The following is a 16,151-nucleotide window of genomic DNA, read 5'->3' as shown; positions in this document are numbered from 1 at the left end:
GTAACTAAATTTTTTTTGTGGCGACATAAAGTCGGAACAAGATCAGACACGATTCCTTTTGGCTTCCTTGTTTACATCACAAAGTCCTGCAATTTTAACAGAGCTCATCTGTGAGTCATCTCTGAGTCATGTTCACTGTTGACGATTCTTCTTCTTTATAGTCTTTTATCAAATAAAAATTTCAAACAAGGAACAATAATCCTGGGTAAATGTATTGACAGCAAGATCACACATTTATAAATTCATCTCTGCATAAATCTTGATATCACCCTAAAAACTGACGAGAGCAAGAGTAATATATCCCGTCTTTGTTTTACTCACCATTTGATCCATTTGTAAAAAGAACCGCTCCGACAAGAAGGATCACGAGGAACATGTTTGCTGCTGTGGTTGCCGTTCGGGACAAACGTACGTGTGAGTGTGTATGTGTGTGTGAGTGTGTGCAGCATTCCTGTCAGTTCCCGTAATGACCTTGCATTCTTATGCGGATCGTTATGAAATGGCCCGGTGACGCATAATAGCGGCAATTCCTGTAAAACAGCTCCACAAGCTCTGCCCACGGGTAAAGTATGCAAATAATTCCAACATTGTTTGGATATGTGATCGTTTAATAAAAATAAAATCAACTTTAATTGAAGTAGAGGCTTTTATGGGAGAGAAATTTTCTCATGATGCGAAATGTCCAGAGGACTTTTTTCCAGTTACAGAACATTGGGAAATGATTACTTTTGCTAGACTATATGCAGGACTGATATTCCATATAAATTTTTTCTGGAAGAGCAAAGCAGATTCGCTTCAAAGATTACGGACTTTGCTGCCCCTGCTGCTGCTGCTGCGGTCACTGACAGGAGACTGAGGTAAAAACGCTGAGGAGACGGGAAGTCCCAGGTCCAACTCGAGCGTCTTAATGGCGGGCAAGTGAACTGTTGAGGCTCTTGCGCTGCTGACGGCTGACGGCTTCGAAGATCTGGTGGAAAACAAAGAAAACACTGTGTCACCAAGTGTCTGGTGTGTGTAATTGACTTGCCCACTATGATGGCCTTTATTTTAAATTATTGTGATGCTCTGATAGGGCGGGGAAATGGTTTTCATATCGGTTTATCCGGTGAACCCCAAGTAGAGATTTTTTACCTGAGGGAACCAAAGCTACGTGCCGAGCTCAGCTTCGAGCTCCGGCTTGACAGGCTTGAGGGGCTGGAAGGAATAGCGAGACCGGCCTAGGACAAAAACAAATATATCGTTTAGATAGAATTTCCACGGCTTTGCTCGTCCGTGAGCTCTTTCGAGTTCTTCACCTGCATGAAGTACGTGTGAATCGCCGGCTGGAGGTCAGGCTGTTGCTCTATGACTTCTAGAAGAAACTTATTGACCGCCTTTTTGCAGTCTTTCAACTCCTTTCGCTTGATGTCACGTTCCTCAAAGGTCTCCTCGGTGGTGTTTTTGGCAGAGCGCAGCTCCTTAGCCAGCTTGGAGGACTGCGTTGGAAGATATAAAAATAAATGTGAGATCTACTGGGATGTTTAGCACAACCAAAATTTTATAGAGATGTTGATGTGGAAGACACATGAGTCTGTTCATGTTTAATAAGGCATTTCTGAAATCCTAGTTATTGTTTAAGCGTCAATCCAGGAAACAGACAAAATTAAATGCTGTCTGTTCACATCAAGATCAAGAACAAAATGTTTCGAATTGATCTCAGGATCCGGAACTTGAGAGGACATGAATGCAAGAGGTTCAACCTGTTTGGTGGCCCTGTCCAGTTTCTCCTGCTGTGAAGCAAGTTCCTTCTTCAGAGAAAAAGAATGGGTTTGGAGATCAGCTTTACTTTTTGCTTGAGCAGCTTCCTCCTGCTGCAAGATGCTCAGCGAGCTATTCATTACCTGCCAAAGAAAGCCCAGGGGGAAAAAAAGCAATAAGAATGAAAGAAATAATAAATAAGAACAAGGACAATAAAGGTAAAATGTAGTGCTAACACATCCAAGGACATTCTGTACAACTGTGTGTCTCCAACTTTGTCGTAACAGCTTGAGAAAGAACCACATATGGTTGGAAAAGTCAGGTATCCTAGTACTTTTGTCCATATAATTTACTTTATAGAAAAAGAAATATTTCCATTATAGGAAAGCAGTGGTGGACAGTTTCATGTGTCTGCACTTTATTGAACTGTTTCTATTCTGGGAGACGTTTTCTTTAACTTCACTACATTTCAAAGTCAAATATTTTTCTTTTTACCCACCTACATTTTGCAAAATCAGTCTTATTATTTATGAGAATAAAAACGTAACTGGTCAAACATGCCGCGAGTCACCAATCAGGGTCGAGCGCACGCTCTGTTTTAAACTTATATTAATTGGCGCTTGGTGCATCTACTGATCACCAACATACAGGAATAAATGATGAAGAAACTCCAGACTCGAACTCGCCACAACACGTGACCTCATTTACACCATTTTTTTAAATAGTTGAAAAGAAGGTTTTGGCTAATTTTAATAGAAATCAGTGTTTGACTCGTGAATATAATTCTATTTATAGATCAGTGTGCTGAGAGTCACATTCGAGTCGTTTCACATAAACTGAGTTGATTGGAGTACAGAGTCTTGTGATAGAAAATGATAATAGGAACATTATAGACATAATAAATCATAGTACTTTGGATATTTAAGTATATTTGAAAGCCAAAACGTTTGCACTTTTACTCAAGTCAAAGTTTAAAGGAGCACTTTTACTTTTCTTGGAGTCACATTTTACAGAGTGGATCTACTTTAATTCAACTGCATGGTTTATGTACTTTGTCCACCACTGCAATGTAGACGCGGCAATGGATCGCTGATACTAAGTCTCCGACTAAATAGTAGCTTGGAATTAAAGCGTGAAGGAACAAAACTCAGATAATTATCGCATTACATTTTTTCTATTTGAACTCTTTTATCTCAACTCTGGTTGTTCTACCAGATTAGCTTGCATGCATCACGGTTCAAATTTTGGCATGATAGTATTTTTCGGTTTCTAAATCATTTCTAATATATAATAAATATGTTTCATACAATCCATGGGTTCTTCATATACAGAAAATTCAAGATAGACGCGATAATCCTGAACATCCCCTAATGCTCACACAGACCTCAGTGTTTTCCTTCAGCTCTCTGATTTGGCGCCTCATAAACTTGGCCTTCTCCTCTGCCGCCCTTTTCTGTGCCTCCAACTTCAATTTCTCTTTATACTCGGGACCTGCGAAACCAAACCGAAAGTGTTATCGGGGGTTTAGATGATTTGCATAACTTGAAACTTATTAAAGAGAAAGCTTTTAACCTGAGCTTGAACCTGAAATGTGACATTGCAACGACCTCCTGAATCTGGGTTGGTAAGTGATTAACCCAACATCTCTATTTAACTATTCACAAATAACAGGTCGAAAACTGAAAAAAAAATAAATAAAAACAGGAAAGCATGCACATACTTGTCTCTGTGACCTTGTTCAAGGATTTGCGACAGGTGCTGTTGTGATCGTTAAACAAGTGCATGGTGTTTTCCAATGCCTTGTTCTCGTTCTCGGTTTTGCGGATCTTGGCGTCCAAATCGTCGCCCCTGCGCTGAAGCTCCTCCTTCTCTTGAGCTGCCTTCAGGACAGCAACAGCAAATTAAAATTCTGCATATCTATAAATCTATAAGCTTATATACAAGTATAAACTATTATAGGCAATGAAGATGTTCAAATTGCAATCTGAAGGTAGTCCACTGAATCAGTAAAGTAGATAAAGAACTATATTGGTGTCCAGCTGAGTTATTGGTACCACCTATGATTATTAATATCTTCTTCTTCTTTTTCTTTCGGCTGCTCCCATTAGGGGTCGCCACAGCGGATCATCCGTCTCCATACCACCCTGTCCTCTATATCTGCCTCTTTTACACCAACTACCTGCATGTCTTCCCTCACCACATCCATAAACCTCCTCCTTGGCCTTCCTCTTTTCCTCCTACCTGGTGGCTCCATCTTCAGCATTTTTCTACCAATATAATTCATGTCCCTTCTCTGCACATGTCCAAACCATCTCAATCTCGCCTCCCTCACCTTGTCACCACAACATCCTACATGTGCTGTCCCTCTAATAAACTCATTTCTAATCTTGTCCATCCTCGTCACTCCCAACGAAAACCTTAACATCTTCAGCTCTGCTACCTCCAGCTCCACCTCCTGTCTTTTACTCAATGCCACTGTCTCTAATCCATACAACATCGCAGGTCTCACCACAGTCCTATAAACTTTCCCTTTCATTCTTGCAGATACTCTTCTATCACAAATCACTCCTGTCACTCTTCTCCACCCACTCCACCCTGCGTGCACTCTTTTCTTTACTTCCCTAACACACTCTCCATTACTTTGCACTGTTGACCCCAGGTACCTGAACTCCTCCACCTTCTTCACCTCTTCACCCTGCAACCGCATCACTCCACTGCCCTCCCTCTCATTCACACACATGTACTCTGTCTTACTCCTACTGACTTTCATTCCCCTTCTCTCAAGCGCATACCTCCACCTCTCCAGGCTCTTCTCAACCTGCTCTCTACTCCCACCACAAATCACAATATCATCTGCAAACATCATAGTCCAGGGAGACTCCTGTCTGACCTCGTCCGTCAACCTGTCCATCACCACTGCAAACAGGAAAGGGCTCAGGGCCGATCCTTGATGTAGTCCAACCTTCACCCTGAACCAGTCTGTCGTACCTACTGCACACTTTACTGCCGTCACACTGTCCTCATACATGTCCTGCACCACCCTCAAATACTTCTCTGACACACCTGACTTCCTCATACAATACCACAACTCCTCTCTCGGCACCCTGTCGTACGCTTTCTCTAAATCCACAAATACACAATGCAGCTCCTTCTGTCCTTCTCTATACTTCTCCATCAACATCCTCAAAGCAAATAAGGCATCTGTGGTGCTCTTCCTCGGCATGAAACCATACTGTTGCTCACAGATGGTCACCTCTTCTCTCAGCCTGGCTTCCACTACTCTTTCCCATAACTTCATGGTGTGACTGATCAACTTAATTCCCCTGTAGTTACTGCAGGTTTGCACATCTCCCTTATGCTTAAAGATCGGTACCAGCACACTCCTTCTCCATTCCTCAGGCATCCTCTCCCCTTCCAGAATCCTGTTAAACAATCTGGTTAAAAACTCCACTGCCATCTCTCCTAAACATCTCCACGCTTCTACCGGTATGTCATCTGGTCCAACCGACTTTCCATTCTTCATCCTCCTAATTGCTGCTCTCACTTCCTCCTTACTAATCCTATCTACATCCTGCTTCACCAACTCCACATCCTCCAACCTTCTCTCTCTCTGATTTTCCTCATTCATCAGCTGCTCAAAATACTCCCTCCATCTTCTCAACACACTCTCCTCACTAGTCAACACATTTCCCTCTCCATCCTTTATTGCTCTAACTTGCAGTACATCCTTCCCAGCTCGGTCCCTCTGCTTGGCCAATCGGTATAAATCCTTTTCTCCTTCCTTAGTGTCCAACCTCTTATACAGTTCCTCATACGCCTTTTCCTTGGCTTTCGCCACATCCCTTTTAACCTGCTGCCGCATCTCCTTGTACTCCTGCCTACTTTTCTCATCACTCTGTCGATCCCACTTCTGTTTTGCCAATCTCTTTCCCCTAATGCTCTCCTGCACTTCCTCATTCCACCACCACGTCTCCTTGTCTTGCTTTCTATTTCCAGATGTCACACCAAGTACTTTTCTAGCTGCCTCCCTCATCACTCCTGCGGTAGTTGCCCAATCATCCGGCACCTCTTCACCACCACCAAGCCCCTGTCTGACCTCTTCCCTGAACCTCACACTACACTCTTCCTCCTTCAGTTTCCACCATCTTATTCTTCTTTCAAACCTTACTTTCCTCCTCTTCTTCTTCGCCTCCAAAACCATCCTACAGACCACCATTCGATGCTGTCTAGCTACACTGTCCCCCGCCAACACCTTACAGTGTTACCGTAACTTACCTATGATTATTAATATCTAAAAGAGTTTTATTCCACTTGCACCACATAAAGGTTTCTAACTGAATCAATTACTAAAAATTAAACACCAATTGGGAATTTTTAAATATGTACAGTTATGGTAAATGTAAAGGGTTTTTGTTTTTCTTCTCACATGTACTTGCACAGCAAAATTCTTTCTTCGCATATTCCAGCGATATTAGGAAAGCCCTGCTAGAGAACAAGGTCAGCCATGACCTCCAGGGCTGCTGTGAGCACAAAGGGTCAAGGGCCTTGCTTAAGAGCCCAAAAGTGGCAGCTTGGAGATACTGGAGCTTGACATCATGGTGCTTTACAGTTTCCTTTTGTAAAGCTTACTAAATAAAATGTTGGACTTCTGGTTAGAAGGTTATGGGTTCAAATCTTCAAAAAGGCACTAAACCCTTTAATTGCTCAGCTGTAGAACTGAGGTAAAGAGGCTTTTTACTTTTAGGAAGCTGGGGTGAGAGAACAGGGTCAACCATGATACAGCTTGGAGCACGGAGGGTTACGGGCCTTGCTCAATGGCCCAAGAGTAGCAGTTTGACCATGAACTCCATGACTTTCCAATCAGTAGCCCAGATTACCCATATTAAAAAGCATGTCTCATGTTCATGGTGACAGCACAAGGTCTTTCTGAAAACCGAAGGCGAAACAGACTTTGACACTGGAGACAAATATGCAAATGCTTCTTTGTCTACAAATTCCAGACCTCAGCAATTACTCGCTAAACTGTTTATGTGGAATGTCACCGTTCAAGTCCCCGATACTGGATGATAACACAATAGAATGAACACAAGGAAAAACGGTGGTTTGTAACCAGTGCATTCGTCCGAGCTGCTGCTATAGGAAAACAAACGGAATCGGATTTGCGAATTCAATTATGCTACGGTATAAATGCGAAAACATTTTGTGAGCGCTATCGGAATTGGATAGAATGTGCAGACGAAAGGCAAAACGCGAACAAAAACATTTAAATGATAGTTTAAATTAAAGTTAAAGTTTGCTACCTTGATAATGTAATAAGCCTGAGATTTGTCTTCCTCGCCCTCTGGTGGAGCCATGGACATGGTGATGATCTCGTATTTTGTCTTCATCCTGTCAACTTTGGAGAATCGTTCGTGCAGCTCGGATCTGTGGAGAATGACAGTATGGTGAGAAAAAAAAAAGAAAATGAAAAGGGATGGTGATTGCATTCATATTATTACCCACATCATTCATGCCAATGTTGCCATGTCCCACCTGATGCCTTGTAGCTCCTGCTCTGTCATCTTGAGCTGCTTGTTCTGCATTTCCTGATGTACACGCATCTCCTCCTGCCACTCCTTCATCGCTGTCTGCAGCTGAAGCTTCCTCTGCTCCAGAGAGAGGACGCCATCTGCCTTGTCATACAGCAGGTTCCTGAGGCGCTTCACCTCCAGCTGCAGCATATTGGTCTCCACTATTCTGTCCTAGAAGAAGGAGGGTCAAGTCTCTATTTACTATTTGCACTAATTCTGTAAACCAGTTAGAAATTAATTGTTAAACATAATTATTTAATGTGGACCTTTTTCTTGAGACAAAGTTTCTTCAAGTGTTTGTCCAAGGTGTCGTTGATTAGGTTCATCTCGTCGATCTTTGTGGTCAGGTCTCTCTTTTCTGCTCTCGTCTTCTCGTTCTCTTTCCTCACACAGCGAATATCGTTCTGAAAATACACACGTTTTCATTACATTCAGTCGTCCTATAATTTCAATACCTATCTCGCATTGGTCCATGCCTTGGGAAATACGTTTCACCCCGTTTCACCTGGAGTGTCCTGAGCTGTCCTGAAAGCATAGCAGCTTCCTTCTTCTTCTCTTCCAGCGCCTTGCTCAGCTCAGACCCCTGCTTCTCCAGCGCCTCCTTCTCTTCCTTGTTCACGTTGCCGCTCAGACGTGCCATCTTCCCCTCCAAAAGCTGGATCTGGAAGTCCTGGTGGAGAAAAAAAACAGCGTGCATAGTGAACATTCCGAAGAGTTTTGAGTGAAGTCCTGAGGAGCTTTCAAAAATATCCCTATCCAAGACTATTAGATAGGATCTAAACAGCTTGCCTGGCTGTTGATATACTCCTGATGCTTGAGAGCATATTGGTCCAGTTTCCCGAGGCGGCTGTTGAGGTTGGACAGGGCTATACGACCGCTCGAGATATCGGCGAGGAGGTTCTTCTCCTTCGTTCTCATTGTATGGAGTTCCTGCTTTTTCTGGAACAGGAGCTTCTGCTGCTGCTGGAGTTGGCTGACGCTTTCCTGTATACAAACACCCTTTATTAAGCAAGGTGATAAAAATGTGTGCTAGCTCAACTTATCTTAGAGAACACTTGAATACTTTGAGGTGTTTCTCCTGGTCTCGGTGCATCTGCTCCATCTGAGCGGCTCTCTCCTCCATGCTTAGCGCCCCCTCAGTCACGGATTGCAGCTTCATCTCGAGAGCGAAGTTATATTGACATGCTTCCTCCAACCTGAAAGAAATACAGAGTGAGCTACAGAGGCCGAGAAAACAACTACGCCTTTTTTTCTTTTATTAAATGCTTTGAATTACTTTGCTGTTTTATCCTTGATGTCCTTCCTTATGCTCGCTAATTGGGATCTCTTGGCCTTCAGGTCTGTCGTGGTGCGATCCAACTTGCCCTTGAGGCTCAAAAGCTGTGAAAAACCAGCAGGTTAGTATCGCAGTCTCCAAATTACATCCGGGAGAGAACAGAAAAACTAAAACGTGCCTCGTCTTGCAGGCGGACGCAGTTGCTCTCCTTCGCCTGAAACTGCTCCCGTAGCCTCCTGGCCTGGCGTTCCACTGCGGCGATCTTCTTCTCGCACTCCTTGTTGTTTTCCACCAAGTTAGCCAGGTAGTTCTGCTGCTCTTTTATGAGTTCCTTGCGTTCGCGGATCGCCAGGTTCGCCTCAACCTGCAGCTAAACAGAAAAATACAATTTATTCGTTTCAAATTCTCACCCACGTTTCGGTTCGGAGTGTTTTTGTTCGTGCAGACGAATACCAGAGCACACTGCTGTATATCGTGGTCTTTCTTTTTCATCTGCTGGATGGCGTTCTCCCACTGTCTGATCAGCTCCTGTCTCTCTGAGTGGGCCTGCTGCAACATCTCCACCGTCTTCTCCAGAGCCACCTGTACGAACGTATGAGTGAATGTGTGATGGAATTCGTTGAAACGAAACGGGATCTTGTCCCGCAATGACTTTAAGAGAGAAAAAGCTGGAGTGTTGAGAAAAAAAAACATGTACCTGTATCATGGTGGTCTCGGTAAGCTCTTTGTCCAAAGCTTTTCTCTTCTGGTTCTCCTCGAGAGTCAGCTTCTCTACAGTCAGAGTCAGCTCCTGTAAAACACATACAAGAATACGGAGGGTTTAAATCAAGACGCATTGGAGGAAGTTTTTGGTAATTTCTATTTAACCACCCAAACAATTTAATAATTAGACTCACTCGAATCCTGCTATCGTCCTGCTTCGCGTACTTGATGATAGTCATAATGTCCTCGTCTTTGCGAGCCGATTCTTCCAGCCAGACATCCAGAGTCTGCTGGTCCCAGTTCATCTGGGTCTTGAACTCCTCCAAATTCTGCTTGGCTTTGAAGATGTAGGTCTGCGCAGTGAGGGAAAGCATTTAGCAGGTACAAGCGAAAGCAAAGATCTCACAAGTAAAGTCTTTCAATCCCCTTGATGACAAAATCACTACAACCTCGTACGAATTCGTCTTCTCCAGCATCGTTTTCTGCTCGTTCTGAAGCTTGGAAATCTCATGGCGCAGCCATCCGATCTCTCTCTCGGCCAAGGCCTTGAAGTGCAGCTCGGAATCGGTCTGTTTCTTGACAGCCCTGCACAAAGCCTACATGCAGGAGACGCATTCATTCAGCACAACTCTACAGCAGAAGAAGTCTTACACAGTAAATATATATATATATAGGGGTGTATTCGTACTGAACCATTTCGGTACAAGGTTTTCGGTTCATGTCGTTTTTACGTGCGATACGTTAAAAAGTTGCCTCACAAACGTATTGAGTCCCGAAGCGCAAGTTTGTTTAGTCTCCGCTTCGCACTTTGAGCGCAGTGTCACTGTTTTTATAAATATTATTATTATTTACATTCAACTTGAAAATGGACACAACAATGCCAGGGGTATAAAAACGAAACTAGAGTTAGCACAGTATCACTTACTCACCGTGCTGGAAATACTATTTGTAGTGCATGCGCAAAATCGCTGCCATCGCCAACGTTTTTTATTACAGTCTAGCGATTATGGATACGTCAGCGTTTTACATCCAGCATCGAGAATTTCTCTTAAAAAGGAGAAAATCCTGACACTTTCCCATATCGAGGGAGTGGATGAATGAAGGATGGAAGGAATAAAGAGTGTTAAATACTGCTGAAATACGTCGAAAATTAAATAATAAATGTAAAACACACACACAGACTTATATACACATGCGTATTACCCAAATGGGGTCTAATGAATGGGAACGATTTAATTAAATATGTTGATTAAAAAAATTTATTTAATAAATTTAATTTGTGCCAATTTAATCGATTCCTCAATCTTATTTTTTATAAAATATCAAATATATTATTTTATATAATATTTAACCAAGCAGGCATTTTAATCAAAATTGTTTATAAAACGTACACTGTTGATGTTCACAAATTCATCACCTGAATGCGAATGATCTCTTGCTCAACGTTTTTCAGATGTTCAGCCATAGCACTGGACTTCTCCTTCTGATGGATCACATCGTTCTGCACGTTTGTAAGATCTTTCCGTTTCCTCTGGATCTGGTGGATGGAGGACATTTGTTTTACTTATGTTTTTCCGGACATTCCACATTTATCGCAATACTTATAATGTTATAATTCGATATATATATATATATATATATATATATATATATATATATATATATATATATATATATATATATATAAACCATAAATTACCCTAATCAACCAGTAAATAATGACATTAATGCATTGAACATGATCACAGGTTCATGGTTATTTCTTTTGTTAGTTATCTGGTTATCTAGAATATTCTACATTTATTCAGGTACCTCATATCTATTTGCATATATTCGTTTTTTTTTTTTTACTTCACACTTTAAAGCAGTGGTGGGCCAAAAGGGCCAGAAAGGCCTTCTTCACTTGAATGAAGTCTATTCCATGAATATGCATTGAATTATTTCCAATAGTACGTTTTGGAGTTTCTATCCAATCAGATTTAGACGTTCAGAAATCTATGTTGCTCAAAACTGTTTCTTCACCCAATCAGACTGCGATTTGGCCAGTCCGAGGCCCTCACCAGTAACGTCGGCATTTTCACGTCCTTTGATTGTATGGTCAGAGGGGTGCACTAGTCAGACTCGCGAACCGCATATGTAGCAAACTGCACAATCTCAAATAGAATAATGTATATTTAATAGCTGTTTATTGTTTCCAATTGTTTCCAACTGCTTTGGCCACAGATACACTTATAACTTGCAGGCGAAAGTCGGTTGAAAACAGTCGTTGCGATTTTTCATGATCGATTTATACTTTAGTGTTTTCGTTCCCGTAGAATTTGTGCAAAAACGCGCAATTTGCCGTAATTTCGTATAATCAAATGCACTTTTGGGTCGTTGGATGAGGTTAATATGATGCTTCTGCTAGACATGATGCATGTGGGAGGTGCAGTTGTGGCTCCAGTGAAAGGAGACCTGTTGAATTGTGTTTATTGGGTTTCTTGCTTTAGAAATGCTCTGTTTTATTGCACTTCTCTATGATGTTGTTTTCTATAGTCGTGGTGTCTTAATGATGGTAATAGGAGGCGGATTGATTCGGTAAAGACACCACTGAAGGCAGGGTTGTGAAACGCACAGCTCGACACTGCTCGAAAGCACATTTGAGTCGCGTTTTAAACAAATGTGCTTCGTTATTATGTGCATTCCAGTGCAAATCGTTTATGTGGAGGGGGGGGGGGTGCAATTGCGCATGCGCAATAAAATAAAATAGCGTTTTAAAACCTGATAAAAGCAAGCGAACGCATTGAATTGACCAATTTCATTTCGATATTTATTTGCTGTAATCTTTTTTTCCCCCTTACCTCTTCTGCCAAAGCTTTATTCTGGGCGTTTAAGACTGGAATGGCGAATTTTCGGTCCCAGCCAACCTCAGCTAAAACCTCCATCATTAGCGCGTTATCCATGTTTTTTTTTTTTTTTTTACTTATTTACTTGCTTATTTAATTCGGGGGAAATCTAAACAAAAACCGAGCAGCTTGAGTTTATTTATTCTAACACCACCACTTCGACGCTTCCTGCTAGTAAAGTCCACTGTTGTATGGTCGGTTGCTTAGCAACGGCGCCGCTTTTAAAGAACGTGCGGCCTTCCGCCAGTAGAGGTCGCCAAAAGGCTGCTCCTAGTCCTCAAGCCTGGAACTCAATCTCCTAACTCAATTCACGAGTCCAACTCGTGCTTCATTGTCATTCTTCCACATACACTGTATACAAAAGAACGAAATGTCGTTAGAAACGGACCAAGGTGCATAACTCTCTATGCACCTTGGTCCGTTTCTAACGACATTTCGTTCTTTTGCAAGAAACAGCAAGAGGAAACATTGCACGAAAATTGAGTAAACATTCAACGTAGCAGCAAAGGCGCAATAAATATGAAGATTCCAATTATAAAGATTTTCTTCACAATTTCCTGGTTTGCAGTCTTTAATCCTGCATCGACTAAATACTTCCTGCTTCTTCGTAATTTTGTAATAAACAAAATTGTTTTATTTATTTTATGCAGTACCAGGCCGTGCATTTCACACCCAAAGGACTTCAGTAGCGTCCTGCCTGGACCACCTCTTAATCTCATCATTATAACACCACGGTTATAAAAGCTATCAATATTATAGAGACGCAGTATAACAGCATGCCGATATCTCAGACCGGAATCTCATCCGGCGAGAATGAAGGCTGTTACTAAAGCAAGAAACCCAATCAACACAATTCTTTCTCCAGAATTCTTCACAGTGAAAGTCTCCTTTTACTGCAGCCACAGCTGCACCGCCCACATACATCATCTCTAGCAGAGCCATCAATATTATCCTCATAAAATGTTGCATGAACGGTTCTGCATTTATCAAGCACCTGTTACTACACATTTTAACAACTGAACTGTAATGAATGGACATTCGGTGCCACTCAGATGAGTCTGGTTCCTCTCAAGGTTTTTACCTCATAGTTTTTCCTGGTCACGGTCGCCACTATCTCGCTCATCAGGATAAACAATTAGAAAGACTTATAGGCAATAAACGTACACATTCTTTTTATACAACCTGATAACCGCTTTATCTGCATAGCCGATTTGAGACAATGTCGACTGTAAAAAAAAAAAAAAAAAAAAAAAAAAAAAAAAAAAAAAAAAAAAAAAAAAAATGATAAATAAAAAAAAAGCACTATACAAATAAAAATTTATTGAATTGTGAAAAAGCGTAACGGTTTAGAACTGTTGGAAAGTCCGTCTTGAAAATGTCCTCGTAAGTGTATCATGCGCACCAGATTTCTTCATTATGGAATAAAAAACAGCTATTAAACCCGCATAAATGTATTTAAGCTTGTGCAGTTTGCTACAGATGTGGAATGCGAGTTTGACTAACGTGCTCTCTGACCGTCCAAACAAAGGACGCAAAAATGCTGATGTGATTGGAAGTTTTAGAGTTTCCAAATCACAGTCTGATTGGTTAAAAGACTTACCAAGAGCCCACGCTCTTTATTTCTGAAGGCCTTGTGGAAATACTTGATGTGCAACTGAAATCTGATTGGCTAGGAACTCCAACGCAAAAATGACAGGAGCAGGAGCAGTGCAGCCGAGAGAAATAAGAACAGATTTTTGGGAATAATTTAATACATATTGATGGAAAAAATGGATTTCCCATAGGGACTACACTGCAGTAGGCTGGACATGCCTTTCTACTGTAAAATAAATCATGTACAGTCCAGACATTGTCATACTTAGTGAATATGAAGGTTTTGGACACTTCACACCATCGCAACAATGTGTTGCGACAAAATTAAGCTGGGACAGGGGTCCTCTTTTATTTGCTGGAAGGCCTAAAATAAATTCCCCAGAATCCCTATGTTCTGTGAGCAGTTTTTTGGTGCTTTTTGTTCATGAGTTTTTCACAATAAGTCATTAGCTTAGCCCCCCTAAACCTTATAATGTTATGGGGTTGTATCTCTAGTAGTGTAACAAAATGGGCCAGAAGGTTGTCCTTCACAAAATCCTCTTTGAGAAACAGATCTTCACTTCACTGCTGCTCAAACCTGCTACAATGTGGGCACAAAGCCAGCTCCATAAAGAGGACATGGTGTGTTGAAGGTTGGAGTTAACTTGAATCCTGAAAAGAGCTTTGACATTTCATTGAACACGTTTGGGATGAACTTGAACCCCAGACCTCCTAATCCAAGATTGGTGTCTGATTTCACTTCTATTCCTGCAGCTGAATAAACACAAATCCCCACAGGCACCCCCGAAATCAAGTGGAAAGCCGAGGTGGAGGTTATTATAACAGAAAAAGGAAAAAATTAATCTTTCCAACAAGTACAGGTTATTATGAAGCTCAGATGTCTACACACTGAAATAATATTAGGCTCACTTTAGGCTCAACACTGCCCCCCTCTGACTGATTTCTCCCCTTAAATGGGGAAAAAAAAAAAACAATATGTCCTACAATAAATTATTGTTTAATTCGTCCAAATAATGTAAAAGTCACGGCATAAATTTTAGGATAGAAGAACATACCGAGCGCACTGATTACGTTTACTCAAAACTAAACAAGCAAGGTGAAATTATTTTCCTTTTTTTTTGTGGAAAAAACAGCAACAGAAAATATACAAGTCACAATAAAAACAAATAAAAAAAAAAAACAGCATCTGATCCTTGTGGTCTGTCCCCTAAAAAAGGGATTTAATCAAAGCTCTGCATTTCCAGTGATTTTATATATTATATATATATATATATATATATATATATATATATATATATATATATATATATATATATATATACACACACACCTTGTGTATCTTTTCGTGTTTTTACTTTATTTTAATTTATTATTATTGTGCATTAATACTGAAGACATCCGTGTTTTATATTTTCGATTCTTCAAAAGTAGCCACCTTTTGCTGTGAAGACAGCTCATCACCTGGAATGATTTTCCAACAATCTTGAGGAGTTCCCAGAGGTGTTGAGTGCTTGTTGGATGCTTTTCCTACATTTCCAACTTGAATTCAGGGCAGGTCATCTGATGCAGCACAAAATCAAGCCCTCCATTATGGACAAATAGTTCTTATAGAACCTAGAGATGTTTGTGGGGTCATTGTCATGTTGGAAAATAAATGATGGTCCCACGAAACCAGAAGGGATGGCAAAATGCTGGTAAAGTGCCCCCTCAATTTTGAATAAATGACCAGTGTCACCAGCAAAGCACCCCCATACTATCACACCTCCTCCTCCATGCTCCACAGTGGGAACAACATATTCAAGAACGTTCACTTTCTATACAGCTGAAAATACCCACTCTCTTTGATGGTTGTTCTTCTGAAGTAATATCTCATCCCGGTGCGCTTATCTGGAAGTTGAGTCAAGTCAGACTGAAGAAGCTCCTCGGATGAGTAAGTGAAACGTTTCGATCCAACCACATAGAAGTCCAGCTGACATGACTCAACTTGACTTCCAAATTCTAAATAAATTTTTTTTGCATCTATCGAACCATGAAGGCCGGGAATCATGCAGTCTCTTCTGAACAGTGGCTACTGAAATACGTCTGCCACTTGAATTCCTGAGCATTTAAGTAATGTTTTGGCGATTCTATTAAACTTATCCTCTGCAGCAGAGGTAGCTCTTGGTCTTCCTTTTTTGGGACGATCCTCGTGAGCCTGTTTCAGGTTTTGAGATTTTTACGATTGGCTGAGCTTCATTTCTTAACGTAACAATGGTCTTTTCTTTTTCTTTAACCGAGTGTTTCTTGATACTACTGTATATAGTTGTACAATAATAACAGTGATCGGGATTTGGACTCTCTACTCACCCTTCTTCGACACAAGACAACTGATGGTCTAAAGCACATCAA

General features: G+C 41.2%; 1 protein-coding gene across 1 annotated transcript; it reads right to left on the bottom strand.

Annotated features, from left to right (window-relative positions):
• Positions 1-632: 632 nt before the first annotated feature.
• Positions 633-12,434, bottom strand: ccdc39 (coiled-coil domain 39 molecular ruler complex subunit). The gene is made up of 20 exons (XM_083543124.1): positions 12,126-12,434; positions 10,703-10,822; positions 9,735-9,881; positions 9,480-9,638; positions 9,281-9,373; positions 9,037-9,165; positions 8,762-8,953; positions 8,584-8,687; positions 8,371-8,503; positions 8,097-8,291; positions 7,813-7,977; positions 7,574-7,711; positions 7,270-7,478; positions 7,038-7,161; positions 3,458-3,617; positions 3,122-3,228; positions 1,740-1,880; positions 1,296-1,475; positions 1,132-1,217; positions 633-967 (listed from the first exon to the last, which is right to left on the bottom strand). The coding sequence occupies exons 1-20, from the start codon at positions 12,225-12,227 to the stop codon at positions 796-798; spliced, it is 2,856 nt and encodes a 951-aa protein (XP_083399250.1). The 5' UTR covers positions 12,228-12,434; the 3' UTR covers positions 633-795.
• Positions 12,435-16,151: the final 3,717 nt, after the last annotated feature.

This window comes from Silurus aristotelis (assembly GCF_946808225.1).
Source record: "Silurus aristotelis genome assembly, chromosome: 5".
Taxonomy (NCBI): Eukaryota; Metazoa; Chordata; class Actinopteri; order Siluriformes; family Siluridae; genus Silurus; species Silurus aristotelis.
This window is presented reverse-complemented; position numbering and strand designations above follow the sequence as displayed.